The sequence below is a fragment of the Balaenoptera musculus genome, chromosome 18, assembly GCF_009873245.2.
Source record: "Balaenoptera musculus isolate JJ_BM4_2016_0621 chromosome 18, mBalMus1.pri.v3, whole genome shotgun sequence".
Lineage (NCBI taxonomy): Eukaryota > Metazoa > Chordata > Mammalia > Artiodactyla > Balaenopteridae > Balaenoptera > Balaenoptera musculus.
The window spans coordinates 77,203,409-77,230,474 of record NC_045802.1 but is presented as its reverse complement, the minus strand read 5'-3'; the positions used below and the strand labels follow the sequence as shown (position 1 = coordinate 77,230,474).

Here is a 27,066-nt window from a genome sequence, read left to right as displayed (position 1 = left end):
TATTAACGAAAAATGAGGGGAAGGAGAGAGTCAGACACCTTGCAGGAGCCAGTTCATCTTCTGGTCCTTTGTGCAGTGGGAAGGGCCTGAGGCGGCCGGGCCCTGGGACTCTCCTTCCCCCTCCCCTCCCCTCCTCGAAGCAGGCCCTCCTTCACCCAGGGATTTGTCCTGTCGCACTTCACTCTATTATTTGATTTGCAGGAGGCGGGAACACCTGTAGACCACCACTCAGGTGGGGCACAGGGGCCACTTTGTTAATTGGTGTCCAATGTCTCACCTGTTATGATGGCCGTGCCCAGGTGCAGTGCACCTGCTCTAATGGCCATGCCAGGTGTGGCACCCCTGTTTCTAATGGCCATGCCAGGTGTGGTACACCTGCTCTAATGGCCATGCCAGGTGTGGCACCCCTGTTTCTAATGGCCATGCCAGGTGTGGTACACCTGCTCTAATGGCCATGCCAGGTGCGATGGCCCTGCTTCTAATGGCCAGGTCCAGCAGAGCCCACTTCTTCCTTATCGACCTACTGGACTCTGATCTGCTTTGCCAGGGATGACAGGCCCTTGTCAGCTGGTCAGGTGTGGTGCTGGGAGAGCTCGTGCATGACTGGAACGGCGCCCGGCCAGCACCAGGTCAAAATTTGACCTAGTTGGCAGTGATCTGATGACCACACACTTTGAGTTCTCATTCTTCAACCTTGATGTCAGCAACGTGTACAAAGGACGACCTGTCTGGTCTTGGCGACCACAAGCATCAGGTTGTATCGTGAGGCTTTCACCAGCGTCTGCAGTTGAAGGAGCTGCATCTCCAGAGGATGCCTGACAACCTCAAGGGCGAGCACGCGAGCCTGGTACTTACTGCTCTTCCTGGAGCTCCAACCGGACCCATCTGTCCCACGGGCCCTGGGCGGCCGGGAGGCCCCTAAGGACAGGCAACCAGAGAAGGCTGTTAGCAGAGGCAGACCGGGGCGTGGAGTCCAGAGTTCTTCAACTTTCACTCCGTCTGTTCTCTAATAAAAAGAACGCTTACCTGGAAACCGACCAATCCGGGCACTCCAGCTTCCCCCTAAGTGAGAAGAAATAGTTTTAAGAATTTTAGCTTTTGGGCATCTGAAGGTTTAGTGACTTTTTATTGCAATGTTGGAAATAAGCATATAAAGTGTATCTGCCGTCTCAGGACTTGGTGATGTTAATCACCCAGGTATCTGGGGCGTTGTGAGTGTGGGACGAGTGTGCCCACAGTTAGTGTAAGATTGACAACAGCCTGGAGGGCAATAAGAGAATTTCAAATCAGTCGTGATCCTGGGCTATTCCATCCCTCTCTGCATCCCTCCACTCCAGAGCTCACTTGGAAATTCACTTTGTTAATCGCGAATTTACACTGGGGCGCTTGGTCACGCCCCACCTCTACCGACTTACCCTGTATCTGTCGCGGTCCTCACTAGACAGAGCGTAGGGCTCGCCTTTCTGCCCTTTGGGTCCTTGGGGCCCCTAAATTAGCACATATATCATAGGAAGAAAAACGAAGAAAACAGTCCATTAGCATTCAGTGCAACGACTGTTATTTGGATGATGTCATGTTGCCTTTTATAGGCAATGTCTAGCTCTCCTCACGGCCAATTCCAGTTATTCTGAACACCAATCTCTACCTTAACCACAAGGGTGAGAGTTTTACTTTCATTTTTACCCAATAGCATCTTTCTTACAGTTAAAATGGAAATACTCTATAGGATTTAAATTACTTTCAGAAACCCAAGTGAAGTTTCAGTAAACAAATCCTTTCCTCTACCACCCCGTTCCTTTTCTTTGTAAAAATACCATTCTGTGTCTTCTTTGGCATTTATGTGCTAAAATATCAACACATTTCACGCTGAAGCACCATTTGTGGGAGAGATACTGGGTCATCCTTTAAAAATGGAATTGTGTCAAATATACACGATGTGTGAGTACGTACATACACATATACACGTGTTTTAATACCCACATATAAAATCAATATTTTAAAGTGATGGCTATGTTTATTGATCATGAAAGCTATGATATTAGAATAGAATAGAATGCAATGTAGCTTATGGAAAAGTTGAATCACATGAAAAAGAAACAGCCAGTGGAGGAGGAGCTGGAAGGCGGAGGTGCGAGCGTGACCAGAAACCCATCAGCCTTGGGGAAACGCAGTGACGGGTGTTATGACTGCCCTTCCCTCACCTTAAAATGTTTTTTTTAAGTAAAAAGTTTTGCCAAAAAATGTTAGTTGAACCCTGAATTTGCAATATACTGGTGGTAAGAGGGTAGCAATAGAATGCCGAAAAATATTTCAAGATTCTTTGCAAAGACCCTAGAAATTAAATGAAGCCACGAAATAGATCGTTCTATGGAAGTTCTTCCATTACGAAAAATAAAGTCTGTCTTGCGTATCCCGGAGAACGTCATTGTTCTCTCATGTCACAAAGGATGTTAGAATCTAATAAAGAGGATGACTAATAGAGAATTTTGTCAAGGTTTAAGCTTTTTAAAATTTTACTTCCACGATTCCGCTATTACTCACTGTTATTTGAATCGGAGTATGGGAGAAAGTGAAGAAACACTTAGGAGGCTGCAGGAGTGAACCACATAAGCCAAACCCATTACTTTCTACCTGACGCTTAAAGGATGAATCGGAACAGGGAGTTATCTGGGTGCAGGAACAGCGCGCCTGGGTATCATCAAGCCAGCCTCAGCAGGGGCGGTGTGCTTTATCCTGACCGCTAACCAAGGGCGGGAGCCACGGTTCCCCGGGGTGTAAAGGCAGGCCTGGCCTGGGCTCCCGCCCCCCATCACCGTCCTGTGAGCTGGAGGCAGCTCACCCTCTTCTGAGAGCTTTGCTAAGACCGTTTCTCAAAGGCATCCTCTGCGGGGCCTCCTGAAAGCGAGACCTTTCACGCGTTTCCACCACGCAGATTCCAGAGCCGACCCATGGAATAGCCCGAGCGGTTCCCATACTCACAGCGGGGCCGAGGAAGCCGCCAGGGCCGCTGGGTCCCGGGTAGCCTGCGTCACCCACTGTCCCGTTGCAGCCGTCGTAGCCAGGTGGTCCTCTGGGCCCGCCTTGGCCAGGATGTCCCTGGAAACAGACAAGCGAGTGAGTCTTCAGCCCGCAGGGGTTTAGTTCTCATGTAACTGTGATGAAACAGCTTAAAATCTTCTCAGAAGAGATGTCCCTGGCATGAATCCAAGCGCCAAGACAACTCAAAATGAACCAGTGAGTGAATGAAGAACTAAGTCATCAAGGGCACACAGGTGTCCTTCTAAGCAGCAGAGGGGCCTGCACAACAGAGTTCTGTTTCCCATGGGGTTTGGTCAGATGTCAACCATTTGGGGTTTCTGCTGCTTTGCTTCCTTGGGCGACAGGGAGGGCTGTTTTAGCAGGAACAGAAAAAGGTAGGTGGAAAAATTCTAGAAAACACTCTAGAAGCAGATGCTGCTCGGGGATAGCAAGGGTCAGCTGTGCCCAACCGAATTCTAGATGGAGCTGGACAGACCCGCGTCCTAAACGGGTGAGAGTCACACCTGCAGAGGGACTTCATCAATGGGTAAGAGTCACACCTGCAGAGGGATCTCATCAGTGACTTAGCGGCAGGTAGAAAAACTGATTTCCTTACTGACTTTCTTCAGTAAGTCAATTGACTTATTGTCGTCTTCAGGAACACGACTTTTTAGATTTTAAACATGAATAGAAAGCAAGTCAGGTGTTCTGGGATGCCGGGTGGGGGAAGGAAGGCAATGTGATCACATGTGTCTTTCGTGTAACTCGGGGTCAGGCTAGGTCTCTGGGCGTCTCAACCGCATGAATCTGGTTCTGGGGACATGCAGGGGTCAGGTTAATACTCTACAGTTTATGGACTACGAGACCAGAGCCTGTTTTGCTGTTTCTTTACACAATAGATGTTTAGATATATGATTTCTTATTGTACAATTTCTTTAAAATTTTGGTTTTTTTGATAATAGACCAAATATATATTTCAGAGTGATTTTTGAGGCCAGTGGGCTGTCTTTTAGGTTTACCTTGAGAAATTTGGAAAGTTTCAAAGGGAATGAACAAGCCCTACACAGAGTGCCTGTACCCTGAATGATATTAAGAAATACAATAAGAGAAACAGAAGTTTTCTTTTGTTTGCACATTTCTTTGCTTCCGATGTTCAGGGCCATTGCTTTCACTGGTGCCATCAGATAAGAGATCCAGTAAGCTTTTCAGTCAACCCTCTGGTGGGTCAGAGAAACCTTGACTGTCCCTGTAAATCACGAGACACAATCTCTCTGGTATTGGAGAGCCAGCAGCATTTTGGTCTTCAACATAAAGGCCTCTTTTTAAGGGGCCTCTAGAAGCTGACCTTCAAATTCAGAAATCAAGCTCTGCAGGTGTTCTCCTCATGACGGTTAGGATTCCGTGACGCTTTCATTAAAATGTACCACTGAGTTCCTTACTCTCCTCCTGAATTACCCGTCTGCTGTTGGTCTTTCTGACTCGCTTAGAATCGATCTAAGTCATTTGAAATTGCATGCCAATCTGGTCTTAGTTTGAAATTGTCCTTCAAAGAAAAATTTCAATTCTGTTGAGCTAAATGTCCCTCTTGTGTTCAACATCTAATTAGGTCCATTTCTGTACGATACAATTCTTAGATTTACTGCACATCACTTTCTATATTCGACTTCTAAACAGCTAAAACTGTCAGGTCCTTCAAACTCTGCGTTCATTAGGTGCTTATATACCGCAAGTGGCATTTACATTAACTTACTGTGGAGCATCTATCAGACTTCGGCAGTTAAGGAGACTGTCTTTAGCACCCCTGACATTCTGTAGAAAATGACCCGTTATCTGTACACCATGATCACCCCTCGATATGATGACTATTTCCTCCCTAATTTGCAAAATATTTGCTTCTGATATTAAATGAGTATGAAGTGGAAAAACGAATGAAAACACGATACAGATTAGTTACAATATTTTCCCATAATGTCACTCCATTTAAAGCTCAGACTTCTACTTCCAGAAGACCACACTGAGGAATGATCCAAAGAGTCCAAAAAAGTAGGTTAAAAATGGGCGATTTCGTTTGAGGCAGTTGGTAGGAAAATACTTCTGTTATTTGTTTAACCCTTGAAATCTGCAGATTCTTCAACTCTGCCAATTTCTCAAGATTCTGACTCATGTGAGAGTTATTTCCTTATTTGCTCACAGCTGTGTGTTGTCACTGATGTGTGTCTGAGCCCTCGCTGAGGTGACACTGAGGATTACCAGCCATGTAGGTCTCACGTCTCGGCGAGTGTGGCTTCCTTTCTTTAGCTCCGCCTCCTGCTGCAAAAGTCTCCTTGAAGGCGGAGCTAAAGATCTGAAGGAAAAGCATGAATCCCCTGTGACTGCTGTCCACTCATGCCGTCTCCCTTTTCTCCTGCGATGGAGCAGCCCCACTTGTGTAGCCTGGGGGGTTGAGGATTCTCTCTCCCTGTGTGTGTGTGTGTGCGCGCTCACGCACGCGCACGCATGCATGTACGAGCATGGTGATAGACATGTGTGTAGGGTAAGGGCGCAGACATCTGCGTGTGTGTGAAGTTCCAGTGGCAGATGTTCTTAAACTTCAGCGGTAGAGGGATGGGGCAGGTCTAAACGTGCGATAAACACATTTATCCCGGAGGCTGGGATCCGCAGGAAGCCGGCCCTGGGAAATCTGCTCCTGGGTCCCGTGAAGAAGGCTGTGAGTCAGGCTGCTTTGTTTATTTTCTTATGCCACAAGAAGTAAAGTAAACTAGGTTAGAAAAACACATTTGATTGCATTTTGAGATTTTCTCATGGACAAAGCATGCCTTTCGTCTTCTCATTTATGTGCAGTAACTACCAAGAATTTGAGAAGCTGCATAAGCTTCAGGACAGCCCCGCTCTTGGCTGGGCTGCTTTATATTCAGGTGGTTCTGGAGTTCAAACAAAACGTTCAGCCTGGCTCTTTATAGCACGTCTATGCAACACTGCCGCTTTTTACTACAAAGCAGTGTCCAGTTTTAGCAAAGTAGCCTCAATTTGGAAGCCAAGTCCAGAAGGACGTTTACAAAGCAAACAATCTGTCCAATATTTGACTGGATTCCACGAGAAAAAAATATGCACATGTAGCCCCATAAGTTTTTTGTTATAAACAAGAAAGGGGGACTAGTGAGACATGTGTCTGTAAGTCATAAACGTATTGTTTTGCACGTGTACAGTGTTTTAAAATTCTAATCTTATGAAAAACTTACGGGAATTCCGTCGGCACCAGGAAATCCAGAAACGCCTCTGGCTCCCTGTAAAGAAGGCAAACAGACTTAATGATGGCCAAGACACCTCCACCCTTCAAACAGCGAGAGAAATACTGACAGTTACTGTACGTACCACGTCTCCCTTCGGTCCTGTGATCCCGGGAGCCCCCCTTTCACCCTTGTCACCTTTGCGGCCTTGCAGTCCTGGGAACCCTTGTAACCCGGGGGGCCCGGTGTATCCCTGCGGGCCCACTGGCCCTGGCTGGCCCTGTAGAAACAACACACGTTCAGTTTCCACAGTTCACAACCATGCATGAACATTTTCAACCATGTTGCTTTTGAAGCTACACTCATCATTCTTAAAGAGCTATAATCTTCAGAGAACATTACATGCGAACCACCACCTTCCGCCACGAGAACCACAAAGTGATTCCTGGCTAAGAAAGAAACCACAGAGTTCAAAGGGAAAAACATTAAATGTGAGAAAAAAATGATCCTGAATTACTAAAGTGATGTTATTGTGAAATGCTAATATTGGGTTGGGATGAAAGAATAAACTTACTTGGCTTTTAAAAAAAAAGTCCTTTCAGTATAAAAGAAAGTGCCAAAACAAATTTCTAAGATTTTCTCTCTATCTCAGTATAATGCATACAATAGGTATGGAAATGGAACTGGCATCCAGCTATCAAAGTGGTCCCCGAATGTTTAAGTGATTAGAGAATCTCTCCTTCTGTTCACACACACACACACACACAGAGTGTGCGTGCATGCACACACAGAGAAAAAAAGAAAAGGTTTCCGAAATATATAAAATGTACGTCCGTATCCATTAGGATGGCTATTATTTTTTAAAAAAAAAAGAGACAAAATTACATGTTGGCCAGGATGTGGAGAAATTGGAACCCTTGAGCTCTGTTGGTGGGAATGTAGGTCATTGTGGAAAAGAGCATGGTGGTTCCTCAAAAAATTAAACAGAGAATTACTTTGTGACCCAGCAATTCCGCTTCTGGGATAATACTCAAAAGAATCGACGGCAAAGACTTGAACAGATATTTCTACACCCATGTTCACTGCAGCATTTTCCACAATTGCCAAAAGGTGGAAGCAAAGTATCCACTGATGGATGATGGATAAACACAATGTGGTCTATCCACACAATGGACCATTATTCACTTTAAAAAGGAGGGAAATTCTGACACAGGCTACAACATGGATGAACCCTGAGGACATTACACTGAGTGAAATGAGCCACAAAGGGACAAATCCTGTCTGATTCCACCAACATGAGGTCCCTAGAGGAGTCACATTCATGGAGAAGAAAGTACAATACAGGCGACTAGGGGCTGGGAGAGGGGAAAGGGCAGTTAGAGTTTAATCGGGACAGAGTTTCAGTTTTGAAAGATGAAAAAGTTCTGGAGATGATGGTGATAATGTTTGCACAAAATGTGAACGCGCTTAATGCCATCAAACTGTACAAAAATGATTAAGATGGTAAATTTTATGTTACACATGTTTTGCCACAATCAAAATAAACAGATTAAAAAGGGGGTTCTAGCTCTCTTATCATTGGAACTAATTTATGCATTAGTTACATATTAATATTTTTTGTTAAATTAATTGACTTTATTTTTTAGAGCAGTTTTAGGTTTACAGAAAAATTAAGCAGAAACTACAGAGCGCCCAAATACCCCTCTGCTCCTCCAAATACCCCCCATTCCCTCACAGTTTCCTCTATTATTGACAACTTGCATTCGTGTGGTAAATTTATCACAACTGATGAACCAATATGTTATTAACTAAAGTCCAAGATTTGTAATAGGGTACAATTTTTGTATTGTACATTTTATGGATTTTGATGACAGTATAATGGTGTGTATCAAACATAACAGTATCATAAAGAATAGTTTCACGACCATAAAAATCTCCTGTGCTTATGCAATACTGTTATATTTTAATGAACCTCCCAGGTTAGCCCAAATTAAAAAAAAATCCCCAACCAACTAACTCTGGCTGGATTCCTCCTTAAACGAGTGAGTCTGCTGTTTATTCATCACACAGAGCCTTTCTCTGCCAAGGCCCATTTGCTCTCACACTTCAAATGCTGGTCTTGCCTTTAGAGTAAGGGGTTTCTGAGTCAGTATTTCTAGTCTTCTCTTTCATTGCCTGTAAAGAACCTTTCTTATATAAACTGTGCAGCTAAGACGTTTGTCTGTCTTTGCAGAATGTTTATAATCTGTCCTTAACGTCACACACCACTGAGAGGAAGTGAGTAACTTCAGATGCAGCGTTGAGGTGCGGCCTTCATGTCACAGACAGAATCGGAGGGAAGGGCGTGGGGAGAGACCCTGCCTCTGAATGTCATTATCTTCCCCACGCTGCCCCTCCCTTTAGATGGTGGACCCCAGGCATGGAGGGAGCAGTAAAGAAATGTCTTCGGGGTGGAGGATACAGATGGAGATTAAGATCCCGCTCCAAAGCTTGGGCCCCCTGCCTCCTCAGACAAAGGGCAGTTTTGGGCTCCCTCAGGGCCAGGTCAGCATTTTAGGGATGGTAGTTTCTCTGCTCTCCCCGCACGAGTTCCAGAGAGGCCAGTCGGTGCAGAAACCAGCGGATGCTCCCCTGGGGTAGCCTGACCACACGCATCGTGCGTCATGGCAAAGCCAGTGTATTTGAATCTTTGGAGAACGTGAAAAAAGTGGTTAGGAGGACTGTGGTACAAGACGGGCAGCCCTGACCTTGGACACATGACATCCCGGGGTCATCCTTTTCTAAGGTCTTGGTATGCTACATTTGTTGGAAGTTTGGGGATAAACATGCTTTGATTCAGATTTTTATGGCTCTTCCTCAGCTGTGCTCATTTCTGTTTTGTTTGTGACTGCAGACCATGCCTCTAAGCCTCAGAATTCCCCTAACTATTGGAGGCCCCTAGTTTGTTAGTGTTTACAGGGAGCAGCCTTTGGGGGATAAAATGTTCCTCATTAGTACTGTCATTTTTATTGCCCATAATCTACATCTCTTCCAGGGGATGACTGTCTAGCGCCAACTAAGAGGGACCGTCTCCCATTAACCCAAATGGGATACGTGCGTCTTAATGAGGAAAAGCCTCACCTTGTCTCGAGTTCATTAACCTTTCCTGATTCCCTTTGATGGGGAGAGTGACTAATGACATCATGGTCTGATTTTCCTGCCATTGTCAGTAAACTTCTTTTTAACTTTTGTTTCTTGGATGGGAAGTCTGACTTTGGGAATAAAATTCTAGCCTTTCCTTTTCTGGAACATGCTCTCACTTTTTTCTTTTTATGGAGGTGAAATTCCCATACCACAAAACTACCCATTTTAAAGTGGCTTCAGGTATATTCACAATGTCCTCTATCCGTCACCTCTATCTAGCTCCAAAATACTTTCATCACCCCAAAGGAAATCCCATACCCACTACCATCATTCTCATCCCCCTAACCTCCAGCCTCTGGTAACCACCCATCTGCTTTCGGTTTCTATGGGATTTACCCATTCTGGATATTTCATATGAATGGAATCATATGTATGATATATGACCTTCTGTGTCTGGCTTCTTAACATAATGTTTTTGAGGTTCATCCATGTCGTAGCACATGTCGGTACTTTATCCACGTTTATGGCTGAATAAGATTCCACTGTGCGGATAAACCAGTTCGTTTGTTGCGGACTGCGCTGCTGTGAACGTGCACGCACCACTATCTGCTTCAGTCCCTGCTTTCAGCTCTTTTGGGTCTACACTTCGGAGTGGAATGGCGGATCACACGGTAACTTTGTTTAACTGTCTGAGGGAGAGAGTGCCACACTGTTTTCTACAGCGGCTGCCCCATTGTACATTCCCACCTGCAATGCGTGAGGGTCCTAAATTTCCCTACCTTCCCACCAATGCTTGTTATTTTCCATTAAAAAAATATATATCCTAGAGGGTGTGAAAATGGTGTCATTCTGAAGAGCTCATCTTGAGCTTCTGACAGATGAAACATTTCACAAAATCCCCTCCAGCTTTGGCTCTAGGGAGAAGCCAGGAAGAGCCTGGAGGGAATCTCAATTATTCCCTCGTCCTCCAGGACTGGTCCCTCAGTCTTGTCTCAGTGCAAATCCTGCATTGCTGGGACTAAAAGGACCTTTATGTCAAGGTCTGAGGACCTTGGTATGCATGCTTTGGTCATCAGGGACGAGATTTCCCCTAGGATATCCTGCCCACCAGGGCATCTAGGGTGTTTGCAAAGAGCAGCTGGAATGATTAGTAACAAAAAGGATTTTCCTCTGTACTAATCATCATCCTTATCGACTTCCAGCCTCAGACGAAAAGTCCCGATCGGAAAAGTTATTTCCATCTCTTCCTCTCTTTTTGTAATAAGTGATGTTAAAAATAAAAATTACCCCAGAAAGAGTAGGACTGTAGCTTAACTGTCTTTGCATAAATTTCTAAAGCTCCTAAAATTCCTGCAATATACTTGACAAAAGTATTTCCACAAAATACTTCTCAAAAGCCAGCAGACATTTGGAAAGGAGCTGTAAGCCCATGTGCTCTGCCCCCCGCCCACAGAGAACTTGATTCGTATAGATGTATCACTTCCTAGGAAACGGGATAATGAGAGGATCCTGTACTCCTGTATCTTCTGGGATGAAGCGCTACGAAAGGGTTCAAAAAATGGTTTCTCTCATTTTTACCTCCAGGACAAGGGCATGAAGTAGGCATCGCCCCCGCTTGAGAGGGGAGACAACCGGGGTCTGGAGGGTTAGGGTTAGGGATGACTGATGCATTTAGGTCTGGGCCCGGGTGGAGTCCATCTTCCACGCCCCCCTTGCTGCTCGAGTCGAGGTCCATGAGCTGCATCAGCGCCACCTGGGAACTTGCGGGAGATGCAGATTCTCAGGCCCACCCAGCCCTCCCGGGGCGGCACTGACCATGATTCCAGGTGGGTTCTTTGCATAGTGAAGTCTGAGAACCCCTGCACGACCCCACCCACCCTCCTTCCCCTCCTGAAGTTTTCATGGAAGGAGGCAGGTATGTCTTCATACGAAAACTCTCTTAAGCATGAGGTTGCATCTCAGAAGAGAGGTCGGGCTTCCTGAGCTGGGCAGAGGAAAATCTAATAGTTATGTTTGTTGAAGACTATTTCTAACAAAGTTTTTTTGGTGTCATGCTTCAGTGCAATTGCAAGAAGGAACCAACTTCGGCCACTGTTAGGATGGAGGGGTGCACACGGCCTCTCCCTTTTGGACATCACTCCTGGAGGATGCGTGGGACGTCCAGGGTTAGTTTTGGAAGCCGGAGTCTGGACGGGCTGAGGGTATGAGTCCAGGCTTGAGCGCACATTGCTTAAATACCGCTACTGTGGAGGGAATGCACTTCAAGTCCCGAGACACTTACTAAGCTTTCATGAACTTGGAATTTTCACTTCTGAGAAAAGGGGCAAAATAGATCTGTGCACATGCTGAAGACCTCTGCAGCTTCAGCCTCTAAAATAAAGGTAGAAGATGGATATGACCAATCAAGGCCCCGAGAAATCACACCTCACGTGCAGACAACCCCAAGGAGGTGCCCGCTGCCATCCAGCTTACTAGCCTTAACACCCCCACTGGGAAAGGGAGTAAAAAGGGGAACGATAAAGAGAAACGTTTCCAAGGATCAATCCTGCTTCACTGCACATCAGGATTTTTAATCTACGGTACAGTACTTTCCTGGTAGAATAAGAATAAGCTTTTCATGCCTTCCTGGCCAACATCTGAATAGTAGGAAATCCCTTCTCCTTCCTAAGTGTACTCTTCCTGTCTCGCCTTTTATGGGCTCCAGGCGCTCCTCCAGACACCCACATCCTCTCCATCCCCTGGCGGCCCCTCCCCTCCTCGGCCTTCCCGGCCCTTCCTTCCAATGCTGTGGTTCTCTGTGACCTTCAGGGGATTCCAGACCAGGTCCCAGCTCATTCCATGAGCTGTTCACACACATGTGAGAACACACCAAATGGCCCAAAAGGCTGAAAGGACCTTTTTTTTAGGATTCAGGAAAATAATTTGTTCGTCTAAATTTTAGAATCAGTCACCTTTCTTAGGGATGATCATTAGCGTTGGTGAGCAATTTCTGATCACCTGGCAGAGTGAAGTCACGTCCTCTTCCAAGCTAATGATAATGTGAAGGTTAGTATTGAACTGTATATATCACATATATAATAACTATCAGTAAATATGGCCAACTACCTACTCCAGGCAAAACAGACAGAGCTGATGTTAAGTCTGCCACCTTTTCCCTTAGCTTCTTATTAATATATAACAAAACATCAGTCCTGCCCTGGGTGCTCTTCCAAATAAAAGATTTCACTTATTCCTCAATAAGAATTACATGGCCTCCTGGGATTCCTGCTGTCCTGCTCTCCAAAATTATTTGACACAGATTGTAGGGCGAGTGTTGATAGAAGGGAAATAACATCCATATGTAAAGAAACAATCCTTGACCCTCACCTGGCTCCACAGACAAACATTTATCAGTCAAAATGGAATGCAGACCTAAATGTAAGGGCTAAGACTGTAATACTTCTAGAAGAAAGCATAGGGAAGAATTTTTGTGACTGGATTAGGCAAAGGTTGCTTTGATAAGACATGAAAATCACAAGCCATAAGAGACAAAAAGTTGATAAGATTAAAACATTTGATCCTCAAAAGATACCATTTAAAATAGAAAGCAGGCCACACGCTGAGAGGGAAATAGTCACAAGACACATACACAGAATATAGAAAGAGTGCCCAGAAATCAATAATAAGGAAAAGAACAACCTGATTGAAAAAATGGGTAAAAGATCAGAACAGACCCTTCAACACAGAAGAGGTACAGATGGAAAACAGGCATGTGAAAGGGGTTAAACACCATTGGTCATCAGGGAAAGGCAAATTAAATCCAGAAGAAGGTGTAGCTGCGGCTGCTGGAATGGCTGACACACCCACACAGAGAAAACTGGCAACGCCAAGTGCTGCAAAGGATGCGGAGAAGCCGAAGTCTCATCACTGCTGGGGACACAGACCCGAGTGGCTAAAGCCAAACACACACTTACTAGAAGACCTTTAGGCAATGGTTCCCAGTTGTTCAACTTATTTCAGCTGAAAAATGGAAACAACCTGAGTCTCCATCAGTGGATAAACAAACCATGGCCCATTCATGAAATGGAATACTACTTAGCAACAAAAAAGAAGAAGCCATCCACTGTGCACGACGGTGAGGGTGAATCTAAAAGGCACTGAACTCAGCGGAGGATCCAGACACAAAGGCTGTGTTCTGTTCGTCCTGTTTATGCGATACTGTGCTATTATCCCATTTAGGTGACACTCTAGAGACAGAAAGCAGAGAATTGAGTGCCAGCCCTGTGGGCGGAGGGAGAGGACAGACTACAAAGGGCACAAGGAAACTCTGGGGTCGTGGACCTGTTTTATATCATGACGTTGGTGGTCGTTACATGGCTGGACACATTTGCCAATATTCAGGGAATTGTATGTAAATTATACCTCAGTAAACTTGACTTAAAAACGAACAAATAACAAAAAAGGGGTCTGGTGAAGGCCAAGATTAAGAAGACCATCTCTGAAGTTCACAGGCAGATGGCATAGGACCAAGTCCTTCCTTCTAGTACATTCTTACAAGTGAATTTATAAAATAGATATTATTTAGAAGTGGAAGAAGAGAGGATGCTTGTAAAATGACGTATTAAAAACATCTAGCAAGGTGCTATTTAAAAATGTCTGCCTGTGAAATGAAAAAATCTGAAGAAACCAAGACGGAGCTTTCCTTGTGTGGAAGCTGGTCTATACGAGCGTGATCCTGGCAGGAATTAGGACTGTCCTGCCCACAGCCCACAGGACGGCAGGGGTGGAAGTGAGTCAGGACCAAACCAGATTCAGCAGCAAAAGATACACCTAGGATGTCAAGGCTTCCATTACATGTGGCTTTCATAAAAAACAAATACAGAGGGTGTCACCTGTAATAAGATGCTATTGAGTAGTTTATCTGAAATGATTTGACTTGGAAAGATTCACATTTTAAAGCAAAGGAAAGATAGAGTCTCTCTTGTTCTCCATCCATAGGACCAGTAAGTCTGAAAACTGTTCCTTATTCTAAAAATAGGCAGCACATGGGCAGTTGAACACAATGGCTTTAGCCCAACACGAGGCTGAGCTTTTTAAAGTCTGGATGTGATCTGCCTTGGCACGGTTCGGAAAAGCTGGTTTTCTGGAAAGACCTTCCATTGCCTCTGTGCTTTGTGGCAATAAGTACATTTCATTTGCCTAAAGATGAACCCTTGCCTAACAGACAGACTGGATTTCCTAAGCCTCTTGTTCTCCAAGAAGGGCGGAGGTGGGTGTTGTGGATGAGCTGAGGGCTGCAGGGAGCAGAAACGGCGGCCAAGGAAAGGGCTGGAAGAAGCCGACTCTGGGGCTCTGGTTGTCAAGCTCCCATACGTGTGAAACAATGAAACGCTCTTTCTAACTGAGCAGCTGACAGCATGGAAACAGTATCAACAACCAGAGTGTCGTCTAGTAGCCTTGACGTCATCATCAGTTATCACCCAGGGCGGCCCCAGGCTGTGCTTACATGACTAGAAAGTGACAGCTACAACAGGAGACAGCTCTGGAGTCACTGAGATTATAAGAATCCGACTCGGCCATAAAAAAGAACGAAATAACGCCATTTGCAGCAACGTGGATGGACCTAGAGACTGTCATACTGAGTGAAGTAAGTCAGACAGAGACAATATCATATGATATCGCTTGTGTGTGGAATCTAAAAAAAGGGTACAGATGAACTTATCTACAAAACAGAAATAGAGTTACAGATGTAGAAAACAAACTGATGGTTACCAAGGGGAAAGGGTGGGTGGGTGGGATAAACTGGGAGATTGGGATCGACATATACACACTACTATACATAAAATAGATAATAAGGACCCGCTGTAGAGCACAGGGAACTCTACTCAGTACTCTGTAATGACCTAGATGGGAAAAGACTCTAAAAAAGAGTGGATATACCTATATGTATAACTGAATCACTTTGCTGTACACCTGAAACTAACACAGCATTGTAAATCAACTCTACTCCCATAAAAATTAATTTAAAAAAAAGACGATTGGTAATGAAAACAGTTTGCGGCCAATATTTATGGGCTCAGTTGTAGACTATTAATTTTCATGTGTGAGTTGCACATGCCAACCTCTCACTAGTTCTCTTAGGTTGTATTCTTAGGTCATTTCACGTGCGCAGTGGAGACTGTGTCGTGACGCCCTGTCTCTGTCACCGCCCTGCGTCCAGGGACAGCCAGCAGCCCGGGAAACACAGCCTCCGGAGGGAAGAGCGAGCGGAAACACCGTGCCTGGCCTTCCAAACATCGGTCTCCCCGCCGAGATGATCCACCGGGCGGGCGGCCTTTGAGAGGGACCTCTTAGTGTCCGTGGCACAGACCAGGAGCGGAACCAACAGTTCTATCTCCTTTCCATTTAGACTAAACACAGTCACACGAAAGAAAAATATTCTCGAGGCCGGCGTTATATTAAGTTGGTCTGTTATGAAAAAAAAAAATTGGCCAACAAAGGAAAAAAGATTAAGAGCCAGGGAGGGTTCCGACTTGGCTGGGCACAGGGCTCTTTTTCCTGGTCCTCTGCATTTGAAATGTTCCTGAAAAGGTCAAGTTCTAACTGGAGCTCCACCTTCTTCATCCTGAGAAAAGGTGTGACTACTTCTCCTCCTCCTTCCTCGGCTTTAATCTACTTTTCTGTTATTGTACGTTCATGAAAGTTATTTAGTTTTCTCATTTCCTCTTCCAGATTTCAAAACTTATTTAAAAATTTACATACAATGAAATCCACTTTTCTGGTGTGTAGTTCTGTGAGTCTGGACACACAGACGCTCCGAGTAGCATCAGCTCAAGTCGCTGGGCTGCCCGCCCCCCCTTGTGGTCAAGCCCCCTCCCCAACCTCTGTCCATCACTGGTCTTCCTCTAGTCTCATGGTCATGCCTCTTCCAGACGGTCACACACATGGAGTCACTCGGTGTCACAACTCTGGCGTCGGCTTCTCTCACTCAGCGTTTGAGATCCACCGCCCTGCTGTGTGTATCAACAGGGTGATCCCTTTTATCGTGGAGGAGTGCTCTGTTGTATCCCGTCACCACGATGTTTATGCATTCACTCCCTGAAGGACATCTGAATCGTTTCCAGTGTTTGGTCCATGTGAATCGGGCTGCTAAAATCATTCACGTATGGCTTTCTTGTATGTGTGGACATGCTTTTGTAAATACCCAAGAATGAGAGCACTGGGCCTATGGTTAGAGTACATTTAACTTTAATAAAGCTGCAGGGGGCTTCCCTGGTGGCGCAGTGGTTGAGAATCCGCCTGCCAATGCAGGGGACACGGGTTCGAGCCCTGGTCTGGGAGGATCCCACATGCCGCGGAGCAACTGAGCCTGTGCGCCACAACTACTGAGCCTGCGCTCTAGAGCCCACGAGCCACAACTACTGAAGCCTGAGCGCCGCAACTGCTGAAGCCCGCACGCCTAGAGCCTGTGCTCCGCAACAAGAGAAACCAACGCAATAAGAAGCCCGCACACCGCAACGAAGAGTAGCCCCCGCTCACCGCAACTAGAGAAAGCCCGTGTGCAGCAACGAAGACCCAACACAGCCAAAAAAAAAAAAAAACTCCAGGGGGACCCAGTCACAGGAGGACGCCTGCACAATTAAAATAAATAAATAAATAAAAAATAAAGCTGCAGAATTGTTTTGCAGACTGGCTACTCCATTTTGTGTTCCCACCAGCAATGCACCAGAGTTCCAGGTCCTTGTCGGCACTTGGTATCGTCAGCTCGTTCCCTTAGCTGACCTGAGAGCTCTGCAGAGCTGACACGTTATGGTTTTAATCTCGCTCCTTCCACGTTACTGCTGACGCTGGATCCAGGGCAGGGTTCAGAGTTTCCACTTGTAGCACCATCCCTACCGCTTCTGGGACACCCCTCTGCAATGAAAACTGGCGGTCCAGCCCCCTGTGAGCCCCTGTCACACGGTTTGCTCAGAGTCAACCGGGATCGTGACCACAACTTTGGTGCCTTTGCTCTTCTCCATGAAGACAAACCACCCACAGTCAACTTCTTTACAAATGTTGAGTTCCGAGGGCCGGAGGGCCTGGGGCGGGGGGCAGGGACCAGTAGGAACATGATATCAGGCCTGAAACGTGATCTCAGAGCAAAGGGCCTCAAAGGCGGGGACGAGAAGGGATGATCTCTGTGGGGCAAGCACGTTACCTTGAACCACACCGAGGCAGGAAACAAGATAGTTAACAAATTTCTACTGTACAGAAACTAAAGAGAAAATCAGCCCCAAAGTTTTTACCTATTGTATGGACTTCATTTTATTTTTGTAAAAGAATATTCTCTCCTCATACATTGTTGTACGATATGCATGCCTGTCTTTCTGGTACAGAAACACCAGCCCTTCTTGAGCAAGATTCTTATAGGGAACAACAGTCATTTTAAATTAGACCAACATTACGCCGCTTTTCAAATTTACACCTCTGCTTTTCACCATTGATAGCCTAGTACTTTCCCAGAGGCTTCATAAAATATCAGGTTTGGAAGGGACTTCAGGAAGCCTCTGGACCATGGGCATCCCCGGGAGCTCCTGGGATCGTCCACTGAATCCCATCTGCATCTTAATAAGGTCCCAGGTAACCGAGCGCTCCTCAAAGCTTGAGAAGATCACTCAGGAATGGTTCCTGTCCCAGGACTGGCCCTGGCTGGCCGCCAGAGCATCAGCTGGGGAGAGTCTGGCGCCTTAAGAATTTCTGGTCTAACAGCTTGGGAGTGGGAAGGGGTGGAGCCTGGGAATCTCTGTTTTTAACCAGCTCCCCAAGTGATTCCGACGCACAGTCAGGCTTCTCACATGGGACAGATAAGGGAACAGCTGGGGAGGTGCAGACCCCTTGTCACTCTGTCCATCCTCCTGCCGGGAACCCCTCCCAGCATCCCCTCCGCCCGCACGCTGGGTGCTCCCTGCGATGGTCAGGGCGGCTCACCACTGCTGACCCTCTGAGGGTTTACTCTCGAGTGTGGGAAATGTGCGGAGATGCCACCAAGACCCCCTCCAGCTGTAAAATCCAGGGGTCCCTCCCTGGCCCCTAAGCAGAGCACTGCATGAGTCTCCCCACGTGGACAGGCACCGTAGCCCAGCCAAATGCTTTAGGATGGCATTTTCCTGTATTTTCAGCATTTACAATACTTTTCCTTTCTAAAGCTCAGTGACATTATTCCGGTGATTTTAAAACCGCGTGAGTCTACGTGAATCCCTTGTAGCATTTTTTTTTTCTCTCCAAGGAGAGAACCATCTGAAGCCCACCTGAGTGGTCTCTTCCTGCAGGTGCAGGCGGCCCACCTGTGGGGGGTCTCTCCCAGCAACTGCAGGTTCCGCAACCATTCGCGGTTCCTCTTCTCCCTCGCCCTCACCGTCCACATCGGATCTGTCGTCAGGTTTCAGGGATCCATCTCGTCTGCAGGTGTCCCGCCTGTCCAGCCCGCGTCGGGGCAGCCGGGCTTGCTGTGTCTCTGCCCCAGGCGGACTGAGCTCCTGGCACTGGGTCAGGCCCCCTGCACCTCAGGGCCTTTGCACATGCCTGCCGTCCTGGCCTGGGTTCTTGGGGGCTCTAGAGGCTGTGGCTCAAGTCTCTGGGGACGTTTTCCTGACCCTGAACCTAGACCAGGGGCTTGAAAAGCTTGCTCCAAACACAGTACTCAGTGTGTGGCCCACGGGGACCAGGCCTCATCCAAGCCCCTGTCCCAGCCTCTGCTACAGCATCTGACGCCCGGAACGTGCTCAGGACCGTTACATGAATGAATTATGGCTCTGCGGTCATCCAGCTCCGCCCCATGACAAAATGCAGGTTCCTCCCACGTGGAAGCAGAAGGCCAGAGTCTTCTGTTCTTAGACCATTTTTAAGACCATTATGAGCTCATGATTTCTGAAGCACTTCCAAGGCAGAGCTTCAGTGGGTAAAACTGTGGCCCTCTTGTTCTCTCCCTTCAATTCCTTAAGTCATCTGAATATGTCAAAATACGCCCTCCCGCCCCCCCCTCAGGTCTTGTCGACTCTTTGAGCCAGACCTGTGGGGTTTCTGAGTGTCGGTTCTAGTGGATGGTCTGGTTTTATCTGTGTTGTCAGACAGATGGCTTTCCAGGCCTCTATGTTACCGGCCCTATCGGAGCTGCACTCAGGATCAGGAAGATAAATAAGACATCCATCGTCTGCCGAAATCAAGATAGGAAATGAGGCAAGGGCTTTGGAATGCAGGGCTCCCATCTCCAGGAGGCTCAGTCCTGGTAATATTTGAACCACGCTGTTCTGAGCACGATTGTCAGAGATAAGCTGTTTAGCGCACCTACCGTGACTCAGGAGGGTTAAAGGTTACGGAGAAAAGGAGTGAGTTTGCCAAAGTGGGTCTGTGCAAAGCTATAAAAGGAAGATTTTCCACGCTTGCCGAAGGTCTCGGTTTTAAAATCAAATTTTAACTTTATATCAACAAAAGACGCCTTCTTATTCCTTTGATTCTCCCGGTCTGAGGAACACCTTGCAGTTCTGGTGCCCAACACTAGGTGGCAGTCAGTCGCGCTCTTTGGGACAAGGGCCCACCCCACCCTCGGCTCAGACAGCTTTGCAAAGTCCAGGATTTTGCAATCGTTTGGGGTTAGAATGACCCCCCTCGGTGGATCAGAGGGCAGGCTCCGCATTTGTGATGGGGAGCTAGCCTCCCATGGGGAAAATTCTGACGAAAATTTTGACTGCGGAATTCCAATGTTGTCTAAAGAGCTTATCAAAGCTCATTTTTCTCTTCGCAGGGTAGTTGAGTGAACTCAGCAATTAATTATTTGATAATTCCCTTCCCTTCTGACTTGCTCAAAGGAATGTGTTCTAAATACAGATACAGATATAGACATAGATAGATAGATATTTGAGGGCCTTTTAAACCCAAACCCAGTGCAGAGGTCCAAGAAATAGCGATCAAGTTATTGGATTTGACCCCTGTGTGGGACGAGGTTGTAAGAGCAACTAACATTTCCAGACCAGAGTATTTACTGTTTGGAGCACTTTGCAACAGTAAAATGACGTAATCCCTGCAACACCTCTGTGAGGTAGGTCTGTTCTTAGGTCTATTTTATAAGTGGGGGAACAGAGATACCAGGTGGTGGAGGTCCCTCAGACGGCCTGCCGAGGAGGGGATTCATACCCAGCTTTCCAGAACATTCCAGAGGCTGTTGTCACCACCCAGCTGAACCTCCCTTGAGTCACGGGTATGGCCGTGGACCCCGAATATATCTTTTTACGGATCTTCACGCAGCTACAATCAAGCCCAAAGGAGATGGACAAACTGACTACAAAAACAAAACAAACAGATGTAGGCTTGGGTTCATGGAAATCTAGACAAAACTGAGCCAACCGCAATCCTCCAGTGATTCTCTACAAACCCCGCGCCTCTGCTTTAACCCGATGTTGCTCAGTTTGGGACCACTTCACGGCTCATTAATCCCCCTTCTGCTGGAAGGTGACTGGGGCCAGAGAGAGAAGGTGAAACTCAAACAAGGCAGTTCTGTTACTTTTTAGCAACTCTGGTCAAAAGGTATGTAAGGACGGCCCTGGGGCTGCAGGCTGAACCTCGGAGCTGTCAGCACACTCCCGGGGACAATCAGACAGTTCCCTGACCTGCGTCCCCTCCCGCTCCCATGAACAGATGTGTTGTTGAGGAAGGATTACGTTAGAAAGATCTGATCGTTTCTGAATGCTGGTGGCGGTGTTTTATGGTAAAAAGACGGAATCGTTACGCATTTCCTGAACAAAGGGTTTCTCTGGATGTTTGAGAGAATAAGCTTTCAGATATGGGGAAGCTGTTGAAAACTTAAGCATACACCTCCCGGGAGAACAAGTTTATGGTGGGAGAAGGCCATTGTGGCTAAGAGGGCTCTGTGCAACAACCTCAGAAGGAGCTGAGCTAAGAAACAGAAGGTGATGCGCAGCCCCTGGCCACTCCTGATGGGCAGGGAAGTGTCAGAACTGGTGGCTCTTTGGTTGTGAACAAAATAAAAGGGTCTAGAAGTGACTTAAAAAAAAAAAATTAATTAATTAATTTATTTTTGGCTGCATTGGGTCTTCGTTGCTGCGCACGGGCTTTCTCTAGTTGCGGCGAGTGGGGGCTACTCTTCGTTGTGGTGCGTGGGCTTCTCATTGCGGTGGCTTCTCTTGTTGCGGAGCACAGGCTCTAGGTGCGCGGGCTTCAGTAGTTGCGACTCGTGGGCTCAGTAGTTGTGGCTCGCGGGCTCAGTAGTTGTGGCTCGTGGGCTCAGTAGTTGTGGCTCGTGGGCTCAGTAGTTGTGGCTCACGGGCTCAGTAGTTGTGGCTCGTGGGCTCTAGAGTGCAGGCTTCAGCAGTTGTGGCGCACGGGCTTAGTTGCTCCGTGGCATGTGGGATCTTCTCGGACCAGGGCTCGCACCCGTGTCCCCTGCAGTGGCAGGCGGCTTCTTAACCACTGCGCCACCAGGGAAGCCCCTAGAAGTGACTTTTAGTTTGATGTTGGGAGTGGCTGAAGGAAGGAGATGAGAAGATGGCGGTGGGAAGCACGGACGGAAGGGTCTCAGAGAAGTGGCGGAAATGTTAGCACTGCAGGCAGAAGCCCTTAGATCAGGTGGCGATGGGGGCCTCTTTGCTCCTTCACTGTATGGGGCTGTTGGATCCTGGCAGTCTACAAATGGCAGGGACTATATTGGTGCAGAGCTGGAAGATCCCCTCAAGATGTCAGGCCACCCGAAGTTATCGAAACATGTACTTGATTGTGGACACATGAAATTATAACGTTGGGAACAGCTCCTGGAGAAAGCTCTAGCCCAGCTTTGAATACGACAACTACAAGCCCGAAGTAGCCTGGACAGGGTAACATGAGCCGTCAGTGGCAGAGCAGCCTGGTGTTCAAGGTCGTTAATTCCCCACAACCCATGTCGCCTGTGAAGTCTGATATTGGGAGAGGTTAAACGGCAGACAGTAAAGCCAGATCAAAATTCAGCCTTCTTTATTTGCACCTTAAAAGTATCTAATGTTTTGGAAATTGTTGCAAGACGTGATCAATAATAATACCTAGTGAAAGCACGGGTGAAAGCTCTCGAGATACGGACCAGTTAGAGCCCCGTGACGGCAGCATCCCTGGGCTGCCGAGGAGGTGAGGGCTGAAGGTTCCAGCGCACCGTCAGGGTTAAACGCCGTCCACAGAGGGCCGGTGCTTCCTGGTGCGTCTGCCCCAGCAGATGGCTATCTGGACATCCCGAACTTCCCTCCTACGACTCCCCGCCCGGTCAGAGTGATTATTTGGACGGACACTGAACACACATCCGCAATTAATAAAAAGAACAACAAACCACGAGAAATTGATCTTTTTTCAGTCTGGTGGAAAGATAATGGATGGCTCATTTGTCCAGACATGAGACCCGGGGTCCTGGGCGAGAGGAAACCAAATGACATTAACAGCCATTCCAGAGCAGTGACTCAGCTGTGTCCTGTTCTCATGACACGGGGCGAAAACAACCTCCAGAACATTGGTTCTTCTCCACCGCGTTTGTGGAAGGAAAAACAAATAGCAGTTTCACCTACAAAATGGAAGGCAGCGACTGAAGACAGCTGCGTTTCCAGGCCTCACGCTCACCCCTGACACGCCTCCTGTGCATTTGCGCTCCTACGAAGACCTTAGGGCACCACCTCCGGCAAAAGCGAAGATGCTCACGGCTCATTTCACCAACGGGGCAAATGCGGAGAGAGTGAAAATACAGACCTGGAGCTGTGATTGGCAGCGTGGTAAATGCTCGCGGCCTTTGGGGCTTAGGACGTCCACAGGGTGGCTTACCCGTCACAAGCCAGGTGCTCAGCTTCTGGGCGGGATTAAGCCCCAGAAAGCCTTACCCTGGATGTCTTTGTAAGATGCTCCCCTTTGTGTGTGCTGTGTGTGTGTGGCTATCTTGTCCTCCACCACTGCCGTGGCCTCCTGGGGTTGTCCTATTTGCCCATGCTATGCAGCTGGGCAGCAGCTACACAGGGAGGGATTCTGGAGATTTCTCTCTGTGCCTGCGTGTGGCCACGTGGAAGGCCTTCGACACCCAAACAGTGCTCTTCTTCTCTCCTACACGGCCTAGACGGGCACTTAGCAGGCTGGTGCCCTATGCACCGGTGGTGATGCCCGTCGCCTCAGTCAGGGAGAGGGAGACGGCGGAACTCGGGGAGAAAGATGGCGGGAGGGAGCCCCCCAGCTGCTCTGACCCTGAGTCTCAGAGTACGGTTCCGTGACTCTTTAGGAAGCATTTTCTCTGTTCCCCAGTAGAACCTGAACACATTCTGAAGTCACCTCCTGTCTCCCACTGGCCCGAGCCCGTGCCAGCTGCTTCCGCACGGACAATCTCTCCCCTCGACGGGCAGGACCCTTGCAGTCCACGTCCTGGCCCTTGCCTTCTGCAGACGGGCTCCTGTCCTGGGCCGGGCTCTGTGGGGCTTCTCTGCACACCCTGGCGTCTTACTCAGCCTCCTTCCCCGGTTTCCGAGCTGTAAAATCTGGTTTTCTCCTGGGTTTACATTTGCTCTTCTTTCCCAGGAGCTCTGGGGTGAGGCCCCTCGTTCCCCGGAAGCCGCGTCAGGGACGCTTCCCGGCAGGGACCCTCTCTCCATCTGTCTGTGTGCCTGACACCCCACGGTCACTGTGGACTCAGCACCCTCACAGGAGCTGGTTAATCCATTTCTTCCAGCCCTGCCCCTTCCCCGCCTCTGCCCCTCACCCCGTTCCCTGTGGTACGTCCACCTAGACCCCAGGCCACACAGTGGGGACACTGCTGACCTCTCTGCTCACACCGCACCCTCTGCCCACAACTGGCGTGGCGCCCGGGCCTCCCGGCACTGGCCTCGGGGTCTCCTGGTCTCATCTCCTCCCAGCCCTCCGTCTGGGTCGCTGGATCCCCCCAACCGCATCCTAGGTCCGCCCTGTGCCCCCCATCTCCAGAGCTGGCTGGCGCCCCGCCTCTCCCCAGAGTGGCCTTTGCTCCCTTTCTTCTGGTGAGTTGACAGAGGTGCCCTGTCTCAAGGAGAAGCATTGGCTCGTGATGGCTCTGCCCCCTTCCCAACCTTCCCCGATCAGAGGAAGAGGGAGGTGGTGTGGGTGCCTGTGTGGACAGCAGTCGCCTCTTACGGGATCGGCCGCCTCTAAGGAGCTCCTGAAGGCTTAACGAGAGCCGGCGAAGACTCAGCCCTTCACCTTCAGCAAGATCTAACCAAGCGGTTCACATGCCCTCAAGTGTGTCCTGATCATAAATGGAGTTAGAAAGACTGCTGAGGGGCCTATATATGTATTATATATATATACACACATATTATATAGATACATATATATACACACACACATATATAATATGTGTGTATATATATACATTTAGAAGGTGTGAAGAATACAGAAAGGAGAAAAATATATGAGATAAACAAAATATGGACTTGACTGGAAGTTAGCTTGTAGCAATGTAGTAGGGAAAGCATCTTGGCTTATTTGTAAATTAAAAAAAAATCCGAACAACCAAGCATCCACTTCTAATTTCCAAGTGGATCACAGTGGCCTTACAAGCTCATCCCCAGGAATTTAACTCTCTGGAATGTGCCCCACGAGGGACCTGGTTTTACGTTAGAGTAGCTTGCGTCCATATGCAGACTGGATTTTATGCAGTACATTTCTGCTAGTTTCCTGGTATGTTCCTGGATCCACTGTAACTTCTTTAAGACCAGACAACACGTACATCTTTGAATGTACATCCAGCGCTGTGCAGTGTCCTGCACCCAATGAGTGCTCGGTGAATACGCCACTTCCCCCTACTTCCGGGCAGATCAAGGAAGCCATATATGTCTATAGTGATGATGCACCTGCTTCTGCAGGCCCTTTACATATCTCTCTGATTTCAGATACATTGCCGGCTACAGATGACAATTTACTATCTGGTTTACATCTGGGGTTTATGGTTAATGCTGTCATAGATTTACTAGCTGCTCCGTACGGTAGTGATTTCTTGCAGCCAAATATTCCTCTTTGTCATGAAAACAGTAGCACTTCCTTGGAAGCTGAGCTCTGATGTGCCAGGAAAGATTCAGGGGCATAGACATGACCACTGAGAGGCTGGCATGGTGCCCCCTCGCAGGTGATTCACCAGAAAATGATTCCCAATGACGAACAGACTGCCACTCTGCCAGCTGCTTTGAGCTCACCCTCCCAAGCTCCTGGCCAGAGACCACAAGAGGGACAGGCAGCCCCAGCTTGCTTCTGGGAAGTTCTCTGGGAGCACACTTATGGCATGAGCACCAAAGGCCACTAGCTCGCTCCCCTCTTAAAAAAAAAAAAACTCCAGAAGTAAAAAACCAGGGGAAAAATGAGACAAATTGTTCCACTGGGACTTGTTACGTTCCTCAGTCTCAGGTGCCACGTCTGAACACAAGGGGTGCCCACGGTTGCCCACGAGGGCAGAGAAGCAGGTGTGTGAGCCTGGACAGCACGCCGTCTCCCCAGCCGTGAGCTCCAGCCCTGCTTCAAGGCCTCTAGCTTGTCTTTTCGTCCCCCTGGAAAAGTGCTGTGCCCTCCAAGGAAGGCGGCCGTCCCAGCCTAGCGCTCCTTGCTGGGAGTCCCGCCTGGCACCGTCCAGCGGGCATTTCTGAGACACAGACCTGAGACCCCAGGCTTCCACAGTGCCCGGTCCTCGAAAGAGTCCACATCACCAGGCCCTCCCTCCCCCTGCACCCCTGGGGCACCGGCCAGCACTCACTCCCTGCTGGTCCTCTGAACAAAGACCATTTCCGAGCCACAATTCACCTCTTTGATCTCTGAACTAATCTGCTGTGTTTGGATTTTACAGGAGTTTTATAATTCCTACAGCCCACACCTCCCGCTAGCTACCACCCAACTCCCCTTTCTCTTTAAACCCACTGCTTTAACAACGGTCTCGACTCCATCCTTCCCTCCCTGGGGTGAAGATGCTGCACCCTCCTCTTGGGGACAACTGTGTTTCCGGTCCCCGTCTCTCTGCCCCTTGTTCTCTGTTTTCCTTTTGGGGGTTTCTTTCTTGGCTCCTTAAATGGTGCTGCCTTAGACGCCCACCTCTCGGCCCTGGTCTTCCCATCACACACGCTCGCCAAGGTGAGTCCGTCCCAGGGCCTGCCCTGGTGACACAGCTGCCCCTCCTCGAGTCCTCACGCCAGGGCAGGTGCGTGTACCTGCAGGCTGTACGTGTGCAGCCTGCACACGTACAGCCTGCATCTCTGGAAGGGGAATTCCGCTCTCTGCCAGGTGATGCCTGCTGTCGAGGTGGCCGCCATGCCTTATTCAAACCTGCACCTCCAGCCCATACCAGGGTCTCTTATACCTAGTGGGTGGCAGCGTGTTTGTTGAATCAAGGAATATTCAAAATATAATGACTTTTATAAGTCTTGCATTTTACAGGAAGGGCAGAACCTTCAGATATGTGTCCGGAACTGAAGAGCTGCATTGACCCAGAAAGTTTACCTTAAAAGGGTAATTAGCTTAAATAAGAGACATCGAAACACGCCATGATTATATGTTTTGCTACCTTATACTTTTTTTTTGCCTTGAACAGTAACTGATTCAGAGACACAGCAGAAGACCGTTTAGACCAAGAGAATCCTTCAAAATATATGCTGGTAGGAATTGGGTGAACTACCTCGGGTTGTCTGAGATGGGCATGACCAAGTCCAGTTTTAGAAAG

At 48.0% G+C, this 27,066-nt stretch overlaps 1 protein-coding gene across 1 annotated transcript in view; it reads right to left on the bottom strand.

Moving 5' to 3' along the window:
* The window catches only part of COL4A2 (collagen type IV alpha 2 chain), a 177,934-nt gene that overhangs the window by 56,205 nt on the left and 94,663 nt on the right, over nt 1-27,066 (bottom strand). Inside the window, exons 5-10 of the mRNA XM_036831172.1 lie at nt 6,391-6,525; nt 6,258-6,302; nt 2,980-3,096; nt 1,416-1,487; nt 1,027-1,062; nt 856-918 (exon numbers count right to left, since the gene is read on the bottom strand). Of these exons, the coding sequence (XP_036687067.1) occupies nt 856-918; nt 1,027-1,062; nt 1,416-1,487; nt 2,980-3,096; nt 6,258-6,302; nt 6,391-6,525 (468 nt within the window). The remainder of the gene's footprint in view (nt 1-855; nt 919-1,026; nt 1,063-1,415; nt 1,488-2,979; nt 3,097-6,257; nt 6,303-6,390; nt 6,526-27,066) is intronic.